Consider the following 19,462-nt stretch of genomic DNA (forward strand, 5'->3'; position numbering starts at 1 on the left):
CCTTGATTTATTTGAGCTCACTTTGTGACGTGAATACGACTGGCTCGCATTTTTCTGCAAAGTACCTTAAAGTAGGAAACAAAACTCGGAAACATTTAACAACGATTCAAGATTAAAGTGATTGTGCGGTAGCGTTTCGACTTGAATGGTTAATTGCGATGCCACATGCGCTATTGTTCGTGGAAGTGGAGCTTAGAATACATTAGTATACTCGCGGGAGTTTTGAAATAAGTCAGGTGCGTTCTCATGGGATTCACCACAGGCAAAAACTAGAGAGATCAGACTTGTGGTTTCAGAAATTCCATTAAAGCCAGAACTTCCAACCGTCAAAATCATACGAAAATTTATGTGAAGCTTCCTTAAAAGCTTGACTGCCAAAGCCACATGATAAAACAGAAATTAGGGTATTAGTTCATCAGAAATCCGGTGTTAATGTGAATCAAAGGCGACTTCCCATACCCACTGGTGACTAAAATGGCCAAATTTCAGATTAAAATAGCCAGAGTTTATAGAAGGACTAAAAAGTCGATAATGGTCAAATATTTTTTATTTATCCCTTTTCTGTAAAAGCCATATGATAAAACTATGAAATGTTGAGTAGTTTGGACGAAAACTCGAAAAACGCAAGCCATATTCGACAATTTCAGATCATTTTCTCTTTTGTTTGACGCCCGCTACGCTGATTACCTTTTAAATTTACCGCCAGCGGAGTAGTCAAGGTCCCGGATATGTCGTTGCATTCTGGAGTACACAGCAAGACCATATGTGAGAATGGGAAGAACTAGGGTTGAAAGCAAGTGATCTATTTCCTTCTGGCTAAAGAGTTCCTTTCGTAGAGTTCTGAGAATGTGAAGGCAATGGGTAGCTATTATATGCTTGAATTTGACGTGCTCGCTAAATTTACAATTAGGCTGAAAGGTCAGTCTGAGCAATACAAGGCTATCACATTGAGGGATGTTATTGATGGGAGCGTACTGATGGCGTGTACCGCTACTATCCTTCTTTCTGAGAATCAGTTCTTTACACTTGCTCGGATTACATAGCATCTGATTATTTATACTCCAACTGAGAAACTGATCCACCATTTCTGCTGACGTATCTGAATCATTCCACACGGGAGCTGCTATAGTGGAGTCGTCAGCATATTTCAAAAGCACGGGCGTGACATTCATAAAAACCTCCAGGTCATTGAGGAAAACATTAAATAAATATGAACACCCCACACTACCCTGCATGGTCCCCTTATCAACACATACCCAGTCACAAGAATGACCATTAACTGAAATGCGCTGTTGTCTGTTACTCAAAAAAACATGATACCAGTTAATTATATAGAGGTTCAGGGGTAACTGTTTTAACTTTGCCGATAGAAGGTTATGCTTAACAGAATCAAAGGCCTTGCTAAAATCCATAGTAAAAAGTCTTACCGCTTCACAGTTACTACCGTCTAAAAATTTACAAATATGATGTTCAATAGTTAGCAAGGCGTCCGTACAATTACCCCCCTGTCTATATGCAAACTGCGTTTGACGCAAGTTCTCCTCTACCGCTTGCTTCCCGTAGGTGTGGTACACAGCCTTCTCAAAAGCCCTGGCTATGACCGGTGTAATATTGATGCCGCGGTAGTGTGAATTCTCCTAGGGGACCTCAACCTTTGGCAAGGGGTTGATATTAGCCCTTTTCCCGGATATCGGCCAGGAGTGGATAGCCAAGGACAAATTCCAAATGTGCGTAATGACCGGTGTCAAAAGCTCGGCGTGATCCGCCCAAAACCGATAGGGTATTTCATCTGGTCCAGAAGCGGTTCTCTTAAGTTTTGCTGAGTTCTCCTCAGTTACCTGAGAAATCTCCACATCAGGTGCGTTGACGACATCTGAAGGCGGCACGTAACTATCATCAGAACACAGCAGAGCAATAAAGTCATTAAGGTCATTCAGCGAGTCCGAATCGAAATTGAGATAGGTAGAATTATGACGTTGGGAAACCAAATCCACATTTTTCCACCATTCCCTACTTCCAATAACCAGGCTAATGTCTTCGGTTTGGATAATAGTGTTGTTACCAAAATTGCTTAAGTTAAGCAACATGAAATTATAATCCTAGAGATACGAGTTCAAAACCGAGTTTGGTGAATAAATATAGAAAACACTTCACCAAGAAACCGAGAGGTGAACTCGCAAAATCAAAATTTTGTGGACATTTTTGAAAAATTGAGGTTCAGCCTTGGTTCGTTGTGGAGAACTATCCGAGCATTTTTTTTTTTTTTTTATCTGGGAGATTTGTGGTCCGTACGGGTGACCGGGCGATTCCTTCCGTATCCAGGGGAGTTGCAATCTCTGGCCTCGAGCTCATATTTATACTAAAGGACACTACAGGACGCTTAACCAGACGCCTATAGCTGTTTTCCCAAGTTCGTCCCACATGGATTATGAGTTTCTTGTACAAAAACGGCGTTTCTAGAATAGTGCGGACTGAAAAAGCTTAAAAAAAGGAAAAAAGAAAAAAAATCCGGAGCTATATCCTGTCTGTGATATTTTAATATTAAAATATTGCGGCTTTTGACTACTTTTATCGCAAATGCTAAGCACAAAAATATATAACGCGGAACAACAGCTGCTCTTTGGAATAGCTGGATTAGGTCTTAAACATTCGATTTCATGTTACTGCTGTTAGGAAAACGGTAGATCGGTTTATCAACAAATATTGCGAGCCGTGTCAAAGGTAGACTCCAGCGTTACTCTTCAATTCTTGATCATCATCTGCCTACACCTAGTTAAATGTTTCTTACCTAGTGGAGGCAATTAGTAAACTTTGGCTCAGCAACACTCGATTTGACGTAAACAAGAACAGTAATTGCAAAGAATTAAATTGTGCAGCGTTCTCAAATGTTAATTAATCTCATTTCTACTGTCAATGCAATTTTAGGCTAAATATACACTTTTTATGTGGCTCTTTTAGCTTTTTCTTTTTCTTCCTTTTTTCTTAATAAGAAAAGCATATTTTCCATCAGGATGTAAGGCACCATGGTGCAAAATGGTACCGATCGCAGTGCTTTTAAAATCTGAAAATGATTCGATTGTTTAACGTTTTGCAAGACGTGCTTACAAATATTCCATTTTTTCTTCCTTTGTTTACATAAAATGAAAATAATGTTAAAATAATTAGATCCTTAGTAGGTAAAGACAAACAGCGAAAACTTTGAGTTAGCCAGTAGTCCGTATCCGGCGCCAAAACGCAAACCAAATGCAAGTAATTCAAATTTTATTTTTCCTGAATATCAAGCAGGTTTAATTCATTTCTCCAAAGTAAAAAAGAAGACTTTTCTAACAAGCACAAATGACCAAAATTAGTTGAACGTCTTCTTGCATGAGAGAATAAAAATAAATTATGAAAAATTAATGATGGCACTGTAAAGTCTATCTTAGTTTTGTTTGGGTGCTTATTGAGCGTTTTGCAACAAGAAATCTCAGAATTATCAAAGTGTTCTCTTCCTGTGCTAATACAAAACAAAAAGTTAGTATAATAAAACATCTTAGTCACTAATGAAAATAATAAATAAAACAAAAGGTTTGTAGCCAACACGCTGAGTATGTGGCTAACAGCCGACGAAAAGTGATACCTCTGTAGGATGGTAATTTTAATGTCTGTTATCAGAAGCCAGGCATCTTTCGGGGACACTCACTCAATATTTGAATTAAAAAAAACATACTTCAAATATCGTTGACTGTTTTTAAAGTCCTGTTTTCAACATCCAGCCTTCATAAGCGATTTTTTTTTGCAGGCTAACGCAGGTTGATCTGTTCGCATTCTTTAGCTGAATTTTAATTTTAAGTCCCAGAATTTTTGTTCTGTTTTAAAGGATTCCCTATTTCGTATTTTCCTTTGTCTTTCCGAATTTGCCAGCTGGTTCTATTTTGCTCTCTTTACGAAAGTTTTCGTCCCTTCGTGATCATTTCTTTGATGCCGTTCTTTACTTCTAAACTTATATAATATACCGGCGCGTGAGATCAGTATAAAATAGTGAGCACAGCAGAGTGAGCAGACTGCAAAAATCAATTTGGTTGTTTATACGTTTCATGAATGTCATCATTATGGTTTTAGCTGCCTTCATGTTCATAATTCATAAACCTAACGAGTACCTCTTATCTCTTGGCAAGAGATTCTATTTATTCTATTTACAAAAGACCTGTCATAATTAACAAAAGCGAAAATATAGGTTTTGTAGGACATCAATTATTTAACACGGCTTCGGTAGTTGGTTAGCTTAATACTTCAACTATTTATATGGTGGTGTCCCTCCTGTAAAAAGCAGATTTCATCAACTACTCATTATCTGCAACATGGCTAAGTCTGGTGTGCTGCAAAATCGTTCTAGTGCGATTTGCCTGTTTATCATTTTACATGGATTTCTAATGAATACCACGGTTTTTGCTGTTGAAGAAAATTCTCGATCTGCTAAGTTCGGAACGCGGGTGAACAAGCGGCTACCAGGTCATGTCGTGAGTGATTTTGCGTCTCCCAGTTTAATGTCCTACAGTCAGTCATGTCTTAAAAGCTCGTGGTGTACTTCCATGAACTTTAAGGAGTCTCTGAGCAAGGCGGAAAAGGAACTTGTGAACTGAACAAGCGCGAGAAAGCTCCGGCGAAGACACTCAGCTCGTTGATCAACCAGGCGTTAGTTTTTCAATGTTTCTCAAGGTGGGTTCACGTTGACTTATTTGTACCTAGAATCCTTTGGTCAGTAGTGGAAAGAAAGGAGGCTTTAGTTTGGTTGATGAGTGTATTCAAATGTTGTTGTTGTTAATCACCTGAACATTATCATACAAAAATGCCTTTATATCGCAGGGATGTCAAATAGCTGGCTGCCGCAACGGAGGTTCTTGCTTGTTTGACAAGAAAAAGGAAACTTTTTCCTGTTCGTGTAAACTGCCCTGGGGTGACGAAAAATGTGACGTTAAAATGGGTAAGCCATTCTCTTTGTCCATGAAATAGAAACGCTCGAAACGTCAGCATACGAATCTGTTTACGGCGGGTAACAAATTACCTTATTAACTCTGTTGATAAAACAAACATTTGTTTACAATTGTTTACCTAAATCTTCTTTATCAGAACTTTGGTTTTCTAGCTACAATCTTGGACAGATTAAAATAAAAAATTAAATCTCCCTTCCCTCCCTCCCATCGTCAGAAAAATCAATGATGAATTCGCGTGCAAAGAAAAATGCGCCCTTTTCCATTAATGAAATGGTGGAGGGTCGGAGGGGGGGGGGGGGGGGGGAAGGAAGGGAGGGGTCTTAATTTTTCATTTGATCCGTCCAAGATTGAAGGTGAAATCATGGTCAAATATTCTTTTACCCTTACCTTTGCTCCTCGGTAGAAGTAAGATAGAACATCCTTGAACTAACGGTCGTTGTCCAAATAAGTGGAGTTTTTCAACTCACATCTGTGTTTCTGGGTTATTAAGTTGGGCTCCTGGTAACACATCAGCTCACAGATATAGCTATAGAAGGAAAGTCATGAATTTGTAGTAACATCCAAACGAGAAGAGGGGAAAAGAATATTAATCTATTCTATTTCGCTAAGTAGGTTGTCCATCCGACTGGGAATTATTTGGAGTGTCATGTTATTACGTGGACGATACGCCAAACCCAAAATGGAGCGAAGCTCGAGCAGCTTGTCAGGGTCTGGGAGGAGACCTCGTTGTAATCAACTCAGGCGAAGAAAACGATTTCGTTTACAAACTGGTTATTGAACAGAAAACCGTTACAAGGGGGAAAGCATGGATTGGGCTGAAGAGAAACACTGATGACTCAAAGTGGTATTGGGTTGATGGCACCCCACTAGAGGGGCACTACGACAACTGGTCACCAGGCGAACCTAACAACTATGGAGGCAACGAGGGTTGCGGCCGCCTTAACGGAGAACTAGGAGATTGGTATGACGTACCGTGTACATTGACGGGAGGTTGGGTTCCGATTAGCCCCACCTTTCTTTGCGAAAAACACCTTTAGACATACAGTGCCTTCTAATCAAGCAGCTGTGAGCCTGAATCAGGTTACAGCTACTCGAAGCGCACCAAGACGAACTAAAAAAATTGACAAGAGCAATAATATAAAGACACTAAGTTTTACATAGTAATACAAATTAAATTTGAAGTATGTCACAAAAATTCTAATACTAGAAGAACAACCCGCAATTTATAAGTACAGTGATTTTTAAAGTTGAAATCAAGAAATCGTAAATAGAAACTGCTACGAAATTAAGCTTTACATGCTAACACTGATTTAAAGTATTTCGCAATAACTATCTAATACTAAAAGAAGAAGAACCCTTAATTTATAGGATAATAATTTAAAGTTAAAAAAAAAGTCGAAAGAAAGGCGGCAAACAAGTGTAATTATTTAGCAAGTCCATAGGTACTGATTTGAATATAATCATATCGTTCCCATTGCAGACCTCAAATAAAGTGTCTTCTGACTCATTATCTCTCCTCCAACCTTCATCGTCATAGCTTATGTATTTGCGAAGTTATGGTGGAGGGGGGCGGAATGCCATACCCGGCCACAAATACAATTAACTCCCGTTGAAAGTTATCTTTTTTTCAGTTAGCGGCACAGGCGAAAAAGAAATCCGAGTTTTGCTGCGACACACTTGGCGATTCTACGCGCCGATCGCCGAGATCAGCAAAAATCGCGAGGTGTGCCCGGTGGAGCGATTGCTATTTTCGCCGATCGCAGCTATAAAATCGCCGATGTTTGGCATGTCAGATATCGGCGATTAAATTCGCCAAGTGTGACCGTTCCCGCGATTTTCTACGCACATCACTGCGAATCGCTAGTAAAGTCAACCCATCAGGTTGGGCAATTTTATCACATGACTTATCGATAGGTAAGATTTTAAGCACAGCTTCAAAGAAAAAATAAAAAGGAGGTAAACAAGCTTGGGCCTCAGCAACCATTAATAAAAGGACGTTCCTGTCTATTAAAGCCCTGGTTAGCATCCTTAGTAATTGCAAGTCCCTTATTCAGCCCATAAAGGTCCAAAAGAAGAAAGGATGGAGGTCTTGAACTGTTGTCAGCAATCCACCTGCATCTGGCAGTAGAGTTCTCTGATGGTTCCTTTAAGTAGGGGTTCAATGTTCTTTCATCGTAGACCAAACGACGATACTTAGTAAAAGATAAAAATAAATAACCTTCATTTACCCTCGGCAGTGTTTGTAGCACAAGTGCTAGTGGGGCCGAGTATTAAATTTCATAAAAAAATAATACAAATTGAAAATTACATGCTGCCTCCTGTATTGAGTATTGTGGTGCATATGGGATGAATGGTAAGACGTGACATAGTTGCTAACGTAAGGCATAGTTAATAAAAGGAAATGGTTAAATGTTAGTATTTTGGGCCCTAACCTGACCACAATCGATTTTGAAATGTGTCAGAGTAATAGCAACGTCCCTGTTAATGCAGTAGATAGCCTTTATTTTAAAACGATGAGTATTAAAGCTACATGAGCTTGTGGGGTCGTTTACAATTAACTAATTACAGTAAACTAAAGAAGCTAAAAACTAGGGGTATATACAGACAAAATGTTTGAACTAAATTAACGCTTACAAATATAAAATCATGAGCATGAAATTAAGTATGTACAAAGTCATCTTTTCTAAAATTACAAGTGGATGCAGACGTTATCTTAAACCTGAATTCATTAATATTAGCTTGAGATTTAAGCTTTAGCCTGAGATCACGATAAGAAATGTTTTTTGTCAGGGCACTACAGTTGTTGGTCACTGCATTCCACTGGACTGAGCCTCTAAACGCGACAGAGTCTTTCATATAACGCGTGTTGAAGCGTGGAACAATTAAAGAAGCGCAAGTACGCGATGAATAGTTTGTGGCCCGTTTCTTAGAAATCAGGTCGATTAATGTGACAGGTAACCTATCGTGGAAAGCTTTATGAAAACAAATAAAAATGGCTAATTTATAATAAATAGACAGAATCGCCCATTGGGCCAGTTGTGTCAACGTTAAAAAGCAATTAACTGACTGTGCGCGGTAGCGCTCCTTCCAGCATCAGTTATATTATATGTGTTTGGAATTTAAACGGTGTTATTGCATGCCCAGAACGACGACAATTTAAACAAAAACAAAGCAACTCCAAACCTTCACATTGCCAAGGAAGAAAGAGGGTGGGGGATTTTAAGCTGATAAACTGATTGTAGGATAATGATTCGAGTTGATGCTTTTAGAAATGAGGGTGAGCGTCCTCATTAAACATGATGTGCCACTAGACTCTTATGTCAATTGCGATCTCTACATATACTCTTAGAGATTATAGCCACAACATAACTGATGACAAAAACGTTTCGTCCTTTCTGGAACGAAGCAAAAGTTAACCTGTGTGCATTAAAAGGTCACGTTGGCTTTTTCAGTTTATGGGATGATATTACTGTAAAGTGGCACAGATTGTGAAGGCGTACGGCTCTTTAGCCTGCGAGCAAGCTCTCGGTTCTTGTTTGTTAACGTTTACTTAGAGAGTAGAATTATTTCTGTTGGAGAAATATTCACAGAATTATGAATTGCTTTGAACATTTTGTGTTGGACTTCTCTAATTTATTCGGCATTCGCAGCGCATAAGTTTTGTAAACACGCTCTAATTTTAAATTAAAGCGCTCACTGAAATATTTCGGGCCACAACTAAACATTATTTTTTCTGTATTCTCCGTTTGTTAACGTTTACTTAGAGACTAGAATTATTTCTATAGGAGAAATATTCACAGAGTTATAAATTGTTTTGAACATTTTGTGCTGGACTTGTGTAATTCGTGGGCAATTCACAGCGCACAAGTTTTGTAACACGCTCTAATTTTAAATTAAAGCGCTCACTGAAATATTTCAGACCGCAACCAAACATTATTTTTCCTGTATTTTCCATTTGTTGAAGTTTACTTAGAGACTAGAATTTCTTCTGTAGGATAAACATTCACAGAGTTATGAATTGGTTTGAACATTTTGTGGTGGACTTGTGTAATTTGTTCCCAATTCACAGCGCATAAGTTTTGTAACACGCTCTAATTTTAAGCGCTCACGGAAATATTTCGGGCCACAACCAAACATTATTTTTCCTTTATTTCTTTTCTTGTAACGTTTATTATGAGACTATAAATATTTCTGTACGGGGAATATTTACAAAGTAATAAATTATGAAACAAAAATTGTATTTTTATCCGAGGAGCCAAATTGCACGCGTGGAAACATTACGTTGTAGCCAAATTTTCTTTATTTTAGGTATTTCAAACTTTACACAAATGCATTAATAGTTTCCACCAGAGAAATATTTGAGAGAGAGCGTAATTTTTCATCCAAAAGTGTTTTATGCTCTCGAATGTCATCGGAATTCAGCAATGTGATCTCGCAAAAGATCAACAAGAACAGCTTATGGTTCAAAACATTTTCCGCTGAAGATATTTATAACTCAAGCCAGGATGAAGAATTTGTAACGTTAATACGTTCATACAATAAGCAGAGTAGCATGTATCTAAATGCTATTAAAAATGAATTGTGGAGCTCCGCTTTTAGGCTTGGCTAAATATATATATTATCCTTTTCACTCGAAACTACGTGCAACGACAAAAGTAAACAGGAAGTCTCAATGGTTTACGTAAAATATCTTACTCAGGCAAATATAGCTTACGCGACAGTCATGTCTATATTATATTATGTATGCACACAATTTACTCACTCACTTCTAACAACTATAATGTTTAACAGACCGGTGTTAAACTAAAGACCTTTCATAAGTGTTGGTTTCATGACAGCTTTAACTTAACATGTCTAAAATTTACAACAATTTTCACTAAAACAGAAAATTAGGAGCACACGCGCTCGTTAGACTAACAGGAAGTCTACGTTATTAAAAAATACATAATGTGTCTTATTAAAACTAATATACGGGGGTTTTATGTTTAAGGTGAGCAAATAACGATAATGAGACGAGCGAAGTCATAAAGGATGTGTTAACCCTTCATTGGCTTAGATGTGACAATTAAACATCTTGGTGACACTGTCATCAAAAACGTCACTTTGCTAGCCACTGTTGGTTTAACTGCAGAATTAACAAGACAGAACATTTGTTGGGTTATAACAGGTCACCATAAAAAGTGACATAGAAATTTCGTGTTCCGTTGCGATATTTTGGGGCTAAACTTTTAAGTTACACAGATCAATGTGAGGCCACTTGAAAGAAGGAATGGATTGTTTTCTATTCTTGGTTTTTATGTCGATGGCGTGTGCAATGTCTACTCCAGTTCGCTCACAAGGTAATTGCTATTTTTGGGGGCAAATTTTAACCGAGGGTCTTTGTGGGTTCTTGTACGCAGTCGTCATGAAATCGCTCGCTATTGGTGCCACTACAAAATGCCATCAACAGTCTCTGTACTAAGCGTTTCAAGACCATGCTGGAATTCCAGGTCAAATCGACGTTATGATAGGTCGGTAAGTTTTCCCAAATACATTCCAAAACTCATCACCATAATAAATGACATCAAACTTTTGTGTTTCGACGGAATATTTTTCGGGGGCTAAATTTTAAAGTTGGGCAGAAAAAAAGCGAGTTCAGGTGGAAAAACGGGGGGCTTATATTTTATTATGTCAGATATAAAAACTCGTCAATGTTCCTAACGTTTAGTTCGCGACAAATTTGCCCATAACGTTGGGGTTAAAATAGTGCTCGGTTTTAAGAAATGGGGGGGGGGGGGGGGGGGGAATTCTATTGCAAACGATGATGGTGACGTTGCTATCAAAATTTAGTTATATAACTGTCTGTTTAAGCGTTTTGTTTGCAAACTTGTCTTGACTTATAACATAACAACAGTTATATGTTATGTGCAACGAATTTCATAAAATTCTCAAAATAATATTTTTTAGTGCAAAATACATCCAAGGAGATTTTTAGCCGAGCTCGGCAGGTGCTTTGGTGAAGTCCAAATATTGATTTTTTTATCACATTTTTTTGAAGCGTGTATTTTGTCCAACGCATGCAAATACATTACGGCTCCTTCTCGTATAATAGGTGCTTAATATGCAAACTGAAACGGCTTAAATGGTGAAACGTATTCAAGAGACACTTCAAACTCAGCCTTGAAAGCAAATTAGTGAGCGTCTATGAATACGCGGCACAATTTTGACCAAATAGAGGCAGAAACTGAAGCGCAGAACATCTGCAGTATTGAGAATAGCAGGATATTCAATAATACACTTCGATTTAAAAAAATCCTTTGGATTCATGTCATAAGGGAAAGTTCTATTAATTTTGTTATATTTCATTTTTATTTTCAATACACTTTACGGGAGCTTGTATTGCGCGCTAGTTTTGTTTGTCACAAAAGACAATTGCTTTGCTTTTTTCGAAAATGTCCATGTCGACTGCCAGTAATAAACATTTGTTCTTTCGATCACATATTAAATTTTCTCTGTAAACCAATTTCTAAAGTCTCATGTTTTTAAAACTGTAGAAAAATAACGAAAAAAACCCTCTTTTTTACATTAAGCTAGCAAAACCGGAACTCTGATGTAGCCCAAGATGACATGTCAGTTATTAATTTTCCAGATTGTCCTTTAAGCGAATAAAATCGCCTAAGCAGGGAGGCGTAAACACGATAGGTCAAGGATGTCATCTTGTTACCATAGCAACAGTCTTTTTTTTATCCTTACAGTTGGAACAAATTCTGTTTAGTCATATTTGGGACGCAATTGATAGTAATTCACGCATTCAACTATTTGGCCATGATAACAGAGATTCTCCAAATCCAAGATTCTGGACGAGAGATAAAATATCCTAAAAGTGACGTGCCTTTTCATCTTCTTTAACTTGGAATAGAAACACTTGAAGATGTTTAATACAAACATCCACTTTATTATTTGATCTTCTGATGTTTACCTTCTTTAAATGTTTCGCCCTTAAAATTTAACTCATTTAGAAGTATCTTTACAATCTAGTGACATGCTTGACCTCTTGCTTCTCGCTCCTTGAGAAGCGAAGGGCCTACATAGTCCCATTTACACTATCCCTTGCCATTTTGCCCGTCAACCATTGTTGTAGACACTACTGTTCAATGAACTGGAAGATACGACGGTACCTGTTAGTCGCCCTAAACTTAAGTGCCCTCGAATGTGGTGGCGCTTTTGATTACCAGCGAAAAGTTGTAGACAACCGTCTTCAATGAAGTAAGCTCATGAACAGCACACGTTATTGTTTTAATGAAAAAGTGCATTGAAGAATAAACAGACAAAGAAAACGAGTAAGGGAGAGAAAAAGCAGAAAATTATTTCCAAAATGGACTCTATTTAGCTGTTTAATTGCTTTACCCGTTTCGAGACTGGGCGCACATATATTCTTAATCGACTAAGTGATATTTAACATTTAATGTTTCATTCACATATTTTTTTTTTTCAAAGTAAGTCCAACTTTCGAGTCAAGCCTTCATTTTTGACTCTCTGATTCTTGACCTCGTCACCAAAGTGAGAGCAAACTCATTTGTTAAGATATCAGCCTCTTAACTATTGACTATCACCGCGCATCGGAAGTTTTTAAGTACAATTTGTGCTTTGTGTTCCTTTAGAAGAATGTCGCTTCATGGAGTTTCCAGCTCCCTTCTTCTTTGCGAACAAACGTCTGACGAATCACTCAATAAAAGTCATCGGCATCTTGGACATGGATCTCTGTGAGCTGATGTGTTACCAAGAGCCCAACTGCGTCAGCTTTAACTTAAAAAAAAAGCCAGAAAATGGAAAAGTAAAACACAAATGTGAGTTGAATAACTCCACTCATTTGGAGCACGACAGCGAGTTCAACGATGATACATCTTACTTTTACCGAGGAGCAAAGGTGCGGGTAACAGAAACTTCGATAATTTCTCCCCATATCAAATCTTACCCCCATCTTATGCGTGAATCTAAACGTTTCAGTTGAAGGTAAAAATTAAATCTTACCAAGTCGCAGTATTTAAGATACAGTCCCGTTATGAATGAGCATTTGGAATTAAATCTAAGATACTTGGACTACAGACGGTCCCTTGTTTTTCTTAGGGATAGTAAAGCGGCCTAACCAAAAGGACGCGCGCGAAAATTGCCTCCCGGTGTAAAGTAACAATCTCCCGCATCTGTTCTTTCGGGTCTTTAAACGTAGAAGATCTAAACGAGATGACCATTCCTACTAAAGTCAGTCAAGCAATACTTTCAGTCCAGTCAAGCAGTCAAGCAGTCAAGTTGGATGCTTTCTTTCAAGGTGAAAGAAAAACTCTCGTAATTAGTAATAATAGTACGCTAGAGGGAGATACGAAGCGACAAAAAGCTGATAATTACAAGAAGTGAATTGCGAAAAGCCCAGAGACGAATTGCGTAATACTTAACTGTGGGCGTAAATGCTATCGTCAGACATTAAATTTTATGCAACTCACCCCAGATGTTTGCGCAAACGAGCCTCTTATTCCAATGGCGTTCTCCGTTTTACTCTTAAATCATATCCTTATTTCAAACTGCTGGGTGTTTTGAGAACCAGCATACCATACCGCGAATCAAATCACGAGAAACTATTGAATTTACTAACTTAACTTATTTATGCATTTCTTTCTTCACTTTTATTTATTTTTTGAAGAACGCATGTGGAAAGACGCCATGCAATAACAACGGGATTTGCCAATCAGGTTTTACAGACAAAGGATATCGTTGTGTTTGTCCCTCGGGATTTGAGGGTGATCGTTGTGAAAAGGGTAAGCCTGTTAAGTTTAAAAGTATTATACCGTATAACATTCAATTGCAAAATTTAAATTATAGCGAGCTGCATTTAACCGGTTCCTATTAGGTATTATAATAATTTCATCGAACATTGCGGCGTATTTTGCGGGCTAAAATGGAGAATTCAGCGGGCTAAAATATATTTTAGCCCGCTGCTCTAAGCCAATGAAAAACAAGAAAATAACGTAGCCAGCCAATCAGAGCCGGAAACCATTTAACTGTTCGCGCCATTTTCTTGCTTGTTTGACCGGAAGCGCTGCCATCTGCAAAAAAATTGTTTTGAGCTACAAAATGGCTGAAAAACCTAACGAAGAAGCAAATTTCCAGTCGTCTCAGCTAGCTAGAGAAGAGGACTTACAGAAACTCGTGGGCGATAATGGAAATAGGCCGCGAGGTGAAGGTAAACAGTTTGTCTTCGTCGAGCGAAACCCGCTCAGTTTAGCACTTGCACAATTAATTTCTGAACACTTGTACTAGTGACCATGTCTTCACTGTTTAAAAAATTCTCTTATTTCTCCTTTCAAAACTTAGAAGCAAATATTCTTTCGACAAATTTTGCGGTGTTCTGTTATGCGACAATGAATACTTTTGTACAATGAAATAACTGTAAAATAAACGCTGACGCGACGCTCAGTTCAAGCTATCTCTTACTCTACTCTCAAGCACCTTAAGGCCTGGGTCAAGGGCTTTTAAGAGGAAAAATGGTTTGTTCGAGAAAACTTTAACAAAGTCAATGGCACTGAACTAAAAAGATGTTATCATTCTTAAAATTTCTAAGCATAATAAGTAGTGCTATCGATCACGTGACATGTCACGTGATCGTTTTTGTGAAAAAAAGCAAAGATTTGACAGGTAGGCGACGGTTTTAAGAGAAAACATCAAACAAAAACGCGTTTCTAATAAAGATTAAATATCTCCATCGCTTCACGTTTGGAATGATCGTCCATTGTTCTCCAGAAAAAAATTTGTCAGGAAAAAGGTCATTTCTTAGTCCACAATTCAACCTTTGATTGTTAATTTCTCCAACTTAAAAACTTGAGGACAGTCATTCCAAACGAAGAATGTTCAATATTTTAAATCTGCTTCGGAAACACTAATTCAGTTATCTATATAAAGAAAATTCGCCGCAGTATCGCCCATTTACGAAATTTTAATGTTGTGGTCACGTGATGTGTCACGTGATCAAAATTATACGTTAAGACAAAAGAAAACATCGAGTTTTATATTCAGGGAAAATTTCATCCTGTTCTAGACGGACAAACCGAAATATACGGGATCATTCATAATTTCTGAACACCCTTCAAACCCAGGCCTTAAACTGCTTGAGCTGTCCTTGATTCCTTTTGTAAATGGCCTCTGAAATTATTAAAATAGCAATAGAGTTGATGCTCTTGCGCGTAAATATGGTTTTGGCCTTCTCAGAACTCATTTGACCCTTGCCTGCGGCTCGGGCTAAAATGATCCTGACTCGGGCCAAAAACATATTTACGCCCGCGAACATCAACTCTATTGTTATATTAATTCAAGTGGAGTCACAGTGACTAACGCGTACATGTACTCTATTTGCAGAAAAATCCGATTCAAATAGAATGAAGCAAGTGCTGTTAAGGCACAGTAGATTTTTTTTCACTCAAGCATTTGGAAACTATTTTTCTTAACACTACGCTTGTGAACATGGGTGTTTTTTGAAAATTTGGATTGTTTTTGTCTTGTTATGAAAATAAATGTTATCGTTCCGTCTTTACTTTTACTTATGAGTTATTTTAGCATCTTTTTTTAAATTTAACTAACTTATTTAAGATAACCTTTTCATGCAACGATGTTTCTAAATAATTCAAATTCAGTGGATGTCTTATCTCCACGGCAACTTTAATCTGTTCCATCAAATACCGATCCCCTGTAAAGCAGGCTGGCTTCTGTAGCACGGGACCTATAAAGAGTGAATTGTTGATATTTAAGCTTAGTTCATCGAGATCTTATCTCTTCAGATGTTGATGAATGCAAAGGGAATCTGGGCCTTTGCCACACGAATGCCGTTTGTGAAAACACCAAAGGATCGTACAAATGCAGTTGCGAACCTGGTTTTACCGGAGATCCCAACTCGTGTCAAGGTATGAATAACTTTTCGTTATCTACAGCTTACATGACTGTCTGAAAGTAATTTCCCTTCTAAACACGCTAGAGAAAGGCACTTCGTAGTTTTAAAAGAAAGAACACTGATACCGACGTTTATAACCGTAGCCTCGAGCACGCGTCTGTTACCAAGCGCGCTGGCACCTCAACACGTGGCTATACAAAACAATACAATGCCTGCATTAAGTGTACGCAAAGGGATCACAAGATGTGGCCGATTCTTAAAGTAAACAGTTCATTGAACTAAGGGGGTGTTTGCATGATACCAGCGCGACTCTTTCATTCTGGTTCGAGTTCACTCCAGTTTACTCTTGTGACTCTGTATTCGTTTACATGATATCAGCACAAAATCTCATACCGGAGCGAATTATACCAGTGTGAGTTCATCCGGGTAACTGTACCGGAGCGAGATTTTCATTCCGGTATGAAAACTCATTCCGATGTTACGTCAACACGGTGCGGCTGTTCGGTCTAGGATGAAATCACTCACCTAAGAGTCTGGAACACGTAGGTAGCGCATGCATACTCTTCGGTATGCAACCCAATAATAATGGCGTCACAATCACGTCGGTCGACATGAAGTGTCCTAGTTTTCATGTAAACACGGTATGAACTCATAATGTTATACAGGTATAAAGCGAGTTTTTACATTTAAAAACCCCGTGAGATGTTTGCACTTAAAGGGACAACGTCACGGAGATTTTTATGTATTCTGGAAAAAAACTGTTCAAATAGTTGAACCTGTTTTGTAACATGAAATCGCTATTACAACACCGGGAACGAAAATATTACAAGGTTTTTCTCCAAGGAAGAACAGACTCTTTTTTTTTTCAAGTTGCGATCCACTTGCATGCTGGGCATCCACAGCCAAACATAATTAACAGTAGTTTTTGCGAACTTGTAGGCTTTCTGTTAACAAAACCCAACCATTATTTTGACGATTCCATTAAGACAAATACGTTTTTTAGGTATTCGCAGTGACACTAAAAAATAGGTGACACTGTACTTAGCTAGCTGTCATGAGAAAGTGGCTAGGTCTTAATAAGTACCCTTAAAACTACAGGATAACCGTTTAGATGGACCGTTAGAGTCCTTTATTGGAGCCATATCTTCCAGAGGTGAATAATAATTAAATTGTTGTATGTGGTCATCAATCTTTCTCCTCCAGATATAGATGAATGCACGGAAACATCTTCCTGTCCGTTAAATGTCAAATGCACTAACACTGAAGGATCATACAAATGCATCTGTCCGGTTGGATATCGACATTTTGGAAATACCTGTGAAGGTATTTTTTTATATGTTTTCATTTTTAAGATATTACAATATACAGCTATTTTAATTAACGTTGTCAGATATTAAAGCCTCAAGCTTACCCAACAACACCGAAGGGTAGTATAGGTAGCTTTAAGCCTTCACGATTCAGTTGTAATTTCACGGTCGTCACGAAAATTACAACCGAACCGGGAAGGTGTTTTTCGGTTAGCTTGAGGGTTTAATATCAGACAACGTTAATTGAAGCATACTGTATACATGTTTGCCTCAATAGCTCAACTCGCTCATCTAGATATACATTCACGTAGACAGCGTTTCTGTCAACGTCACTATTGTCTACCTGGTAGTATAAATAGGGCATCGTGTTATTGAAATTTAAGTTTCACTTAGTTTAGGAAACAAGTTTTTTATTTTCTTTCCCCGGATAGGCGTTGAGAAATCAAAGAAACCATTGGTGTAAATTAACACATGCAATGATGTGATCAGTGACTCTTTGCTGATATTTTTTAGATATCGATGAATGCACTGAAGGATTTCATGGCTGCCTCCCAAGCTTTGCTAACTGCACAAACACTGTTGGATCATACAACTGTTCTTGTAATCCTGGATACGTGGGGGATGGAAAGGAAAGCTGCAGGCCTGAAGGTAAGACTCTACAATTCTTTTACATCATATAAAGTGGATATTATTACGGAACTAGTGATTTTTTTAGTCAAGTAGAGATAATTAATAATTGTCAAATATCCCCTAGCTGATGTTCATTATTCTTATCATCTCTCTACCTGAGAATTTTTGGAAATAGTTCACAAACCAAAGTTTAAGAAAAAGCATTTGAAGAACTAGACTGACCATAGGTCAATTTCCTGTCCAGGAAAGAGTGACAAGTGTTAATTAATAATTCCTTGCATATTACTGAGTTGAGAGAACTAGGAAATCACTTAACGACTGTTTCCATGGAAACAGTGAGTTTTGTTTCCCTCGACCCGGAATGTTTTCCTTGACTCGGCCTCACTCCCGTTGGGGCCAGCCATTAGGGCCTTTTTGTCAACCAGCTTAGAAGCGTTCAGTTCAGTGCGGTATGGTTATTAATCCTGAAGCTATTGAAAGGTGTTGTCAGGATTTTGCTGGCAGGTTAAGTAAGTCTGATATTTTAATAAAGAATAAACACAGTTTAAATCAACGTGGTGGCAGAAATGCCTCCCGAGTGAGGGGAGAGGGAGGGTTATTCCCCTATACAAGTGATGGCAGTGCTGCTCGAAAGACTTCAAAAAACATCCCTAAAAAGTACCAGAATGTACTTTTGTGGGTATGGTCTAAAAGAGGTACCTATTCTAAAACAACAAATCAATTAGCGCTGAGAATTTCAATATTGACAAAGCTAATTCTTCCACACAAGGAAAGTATTTTCATGAATCTTTATCCTGTTTGAGCATCTAACCTTAAAAGCACCTAAAATGTACCACGATTTCTCAATTGGCGCTTCTTTTAGATTTTAGCACCCTAGGAGATACAAATTTACCCGTCACAAGGTACGAATAGAACTGCTCTCATTTTTGTAGCGAAGTAGCCCTCCCCTCCGGGCCGTGACTATGGCCAACACAACGGCCACCACAATCACTCCAGCCACCACGTGTCCAGCCCCTTATTGCCTTTTTTTTTTTTATGACTGAAGAGGAGTACTCCTGATAGGAGTGCCCCCATCCCTTACAATAAAAGAAATCTGACTTTTTCTGCAGAAAAAAAAAAAAAAGCATTATATATACTTATCATGGAAATCAGTTGTTAATTTTTTCATTGTCTTGGTATAATGTCTTACAAGCTAAGAAGAAAATATCATTCCTATTCTTTGCACCCAACCATCCATCCGTCCGCCCGTCTGTCCATTCCTTCGTTCGCACGCACGCTCGATAAGCATTATATATACTTATCATGGAAATCAGTTGTTAATTTGTTAATTGCCTTCTTATAATTTCCCCCAAGCTTAGAAAAAAACCTGCATTCCTCTTGTTTACAACCAGCCATCCATTCATCCGTCCGTCCGCCTTTCCGTCAAATTCGTTCGTTCGCTCACACGCTCGTTTGTTTCATTCATTCATTCTTTCATTCATTCATTCATTCATTCATTCATTCATTCATTCATTCATTCATTCATTCATTCATTCATTCATTCATTCATTCATTCATTCATTCATTCATTCATTCAGTCATTCATTCAGTCATTCAGTCAGTTATTCTCTCTGTCTGTCTCTCTCTGTCTTTCTCTCTCT

General features: G+C 38.1%; 1 protein-coding gene across 1 annotated transcript in view; it reads left to right on the top strand.

Annotated features, from left to right (window-relative positions):
• Positions 1 to 19,462, top strand: part of LOC146450690 (uncharacterized) — a 134,137-nt gene that overhangs the window by 77,334 nt on the left and 37,341 nt on the right. The window contains exon 6 of the mRNA XM_085100092.1: positions 15,776 to 15,898. Within this exon, the coding sequence (XP_084956218.1) occupies positions 15,776 to 15,898 (123 nt within the window). The remainder of the gene's footprint in view (positions 1 to 15,775; positions 15,899 to 19,462) is intronic.

Source organism: Pavona decussata, unplaced genomic scaffold, assembly GCF_977016875.1.
Source record: "Pavona decussata unplaced genomic scaffold, jaPavDecu1.1 SCAFFOLD_432, whole genome shotgun sequence".
In the NCBI taxonomy this organism is placed as follows: domain Eukaryota; kingdom Metazoa; phylum Cnidaria; class Anthozoa; order Scleractinia; family Agariciidae; genus Pavona; species Pavona decussata.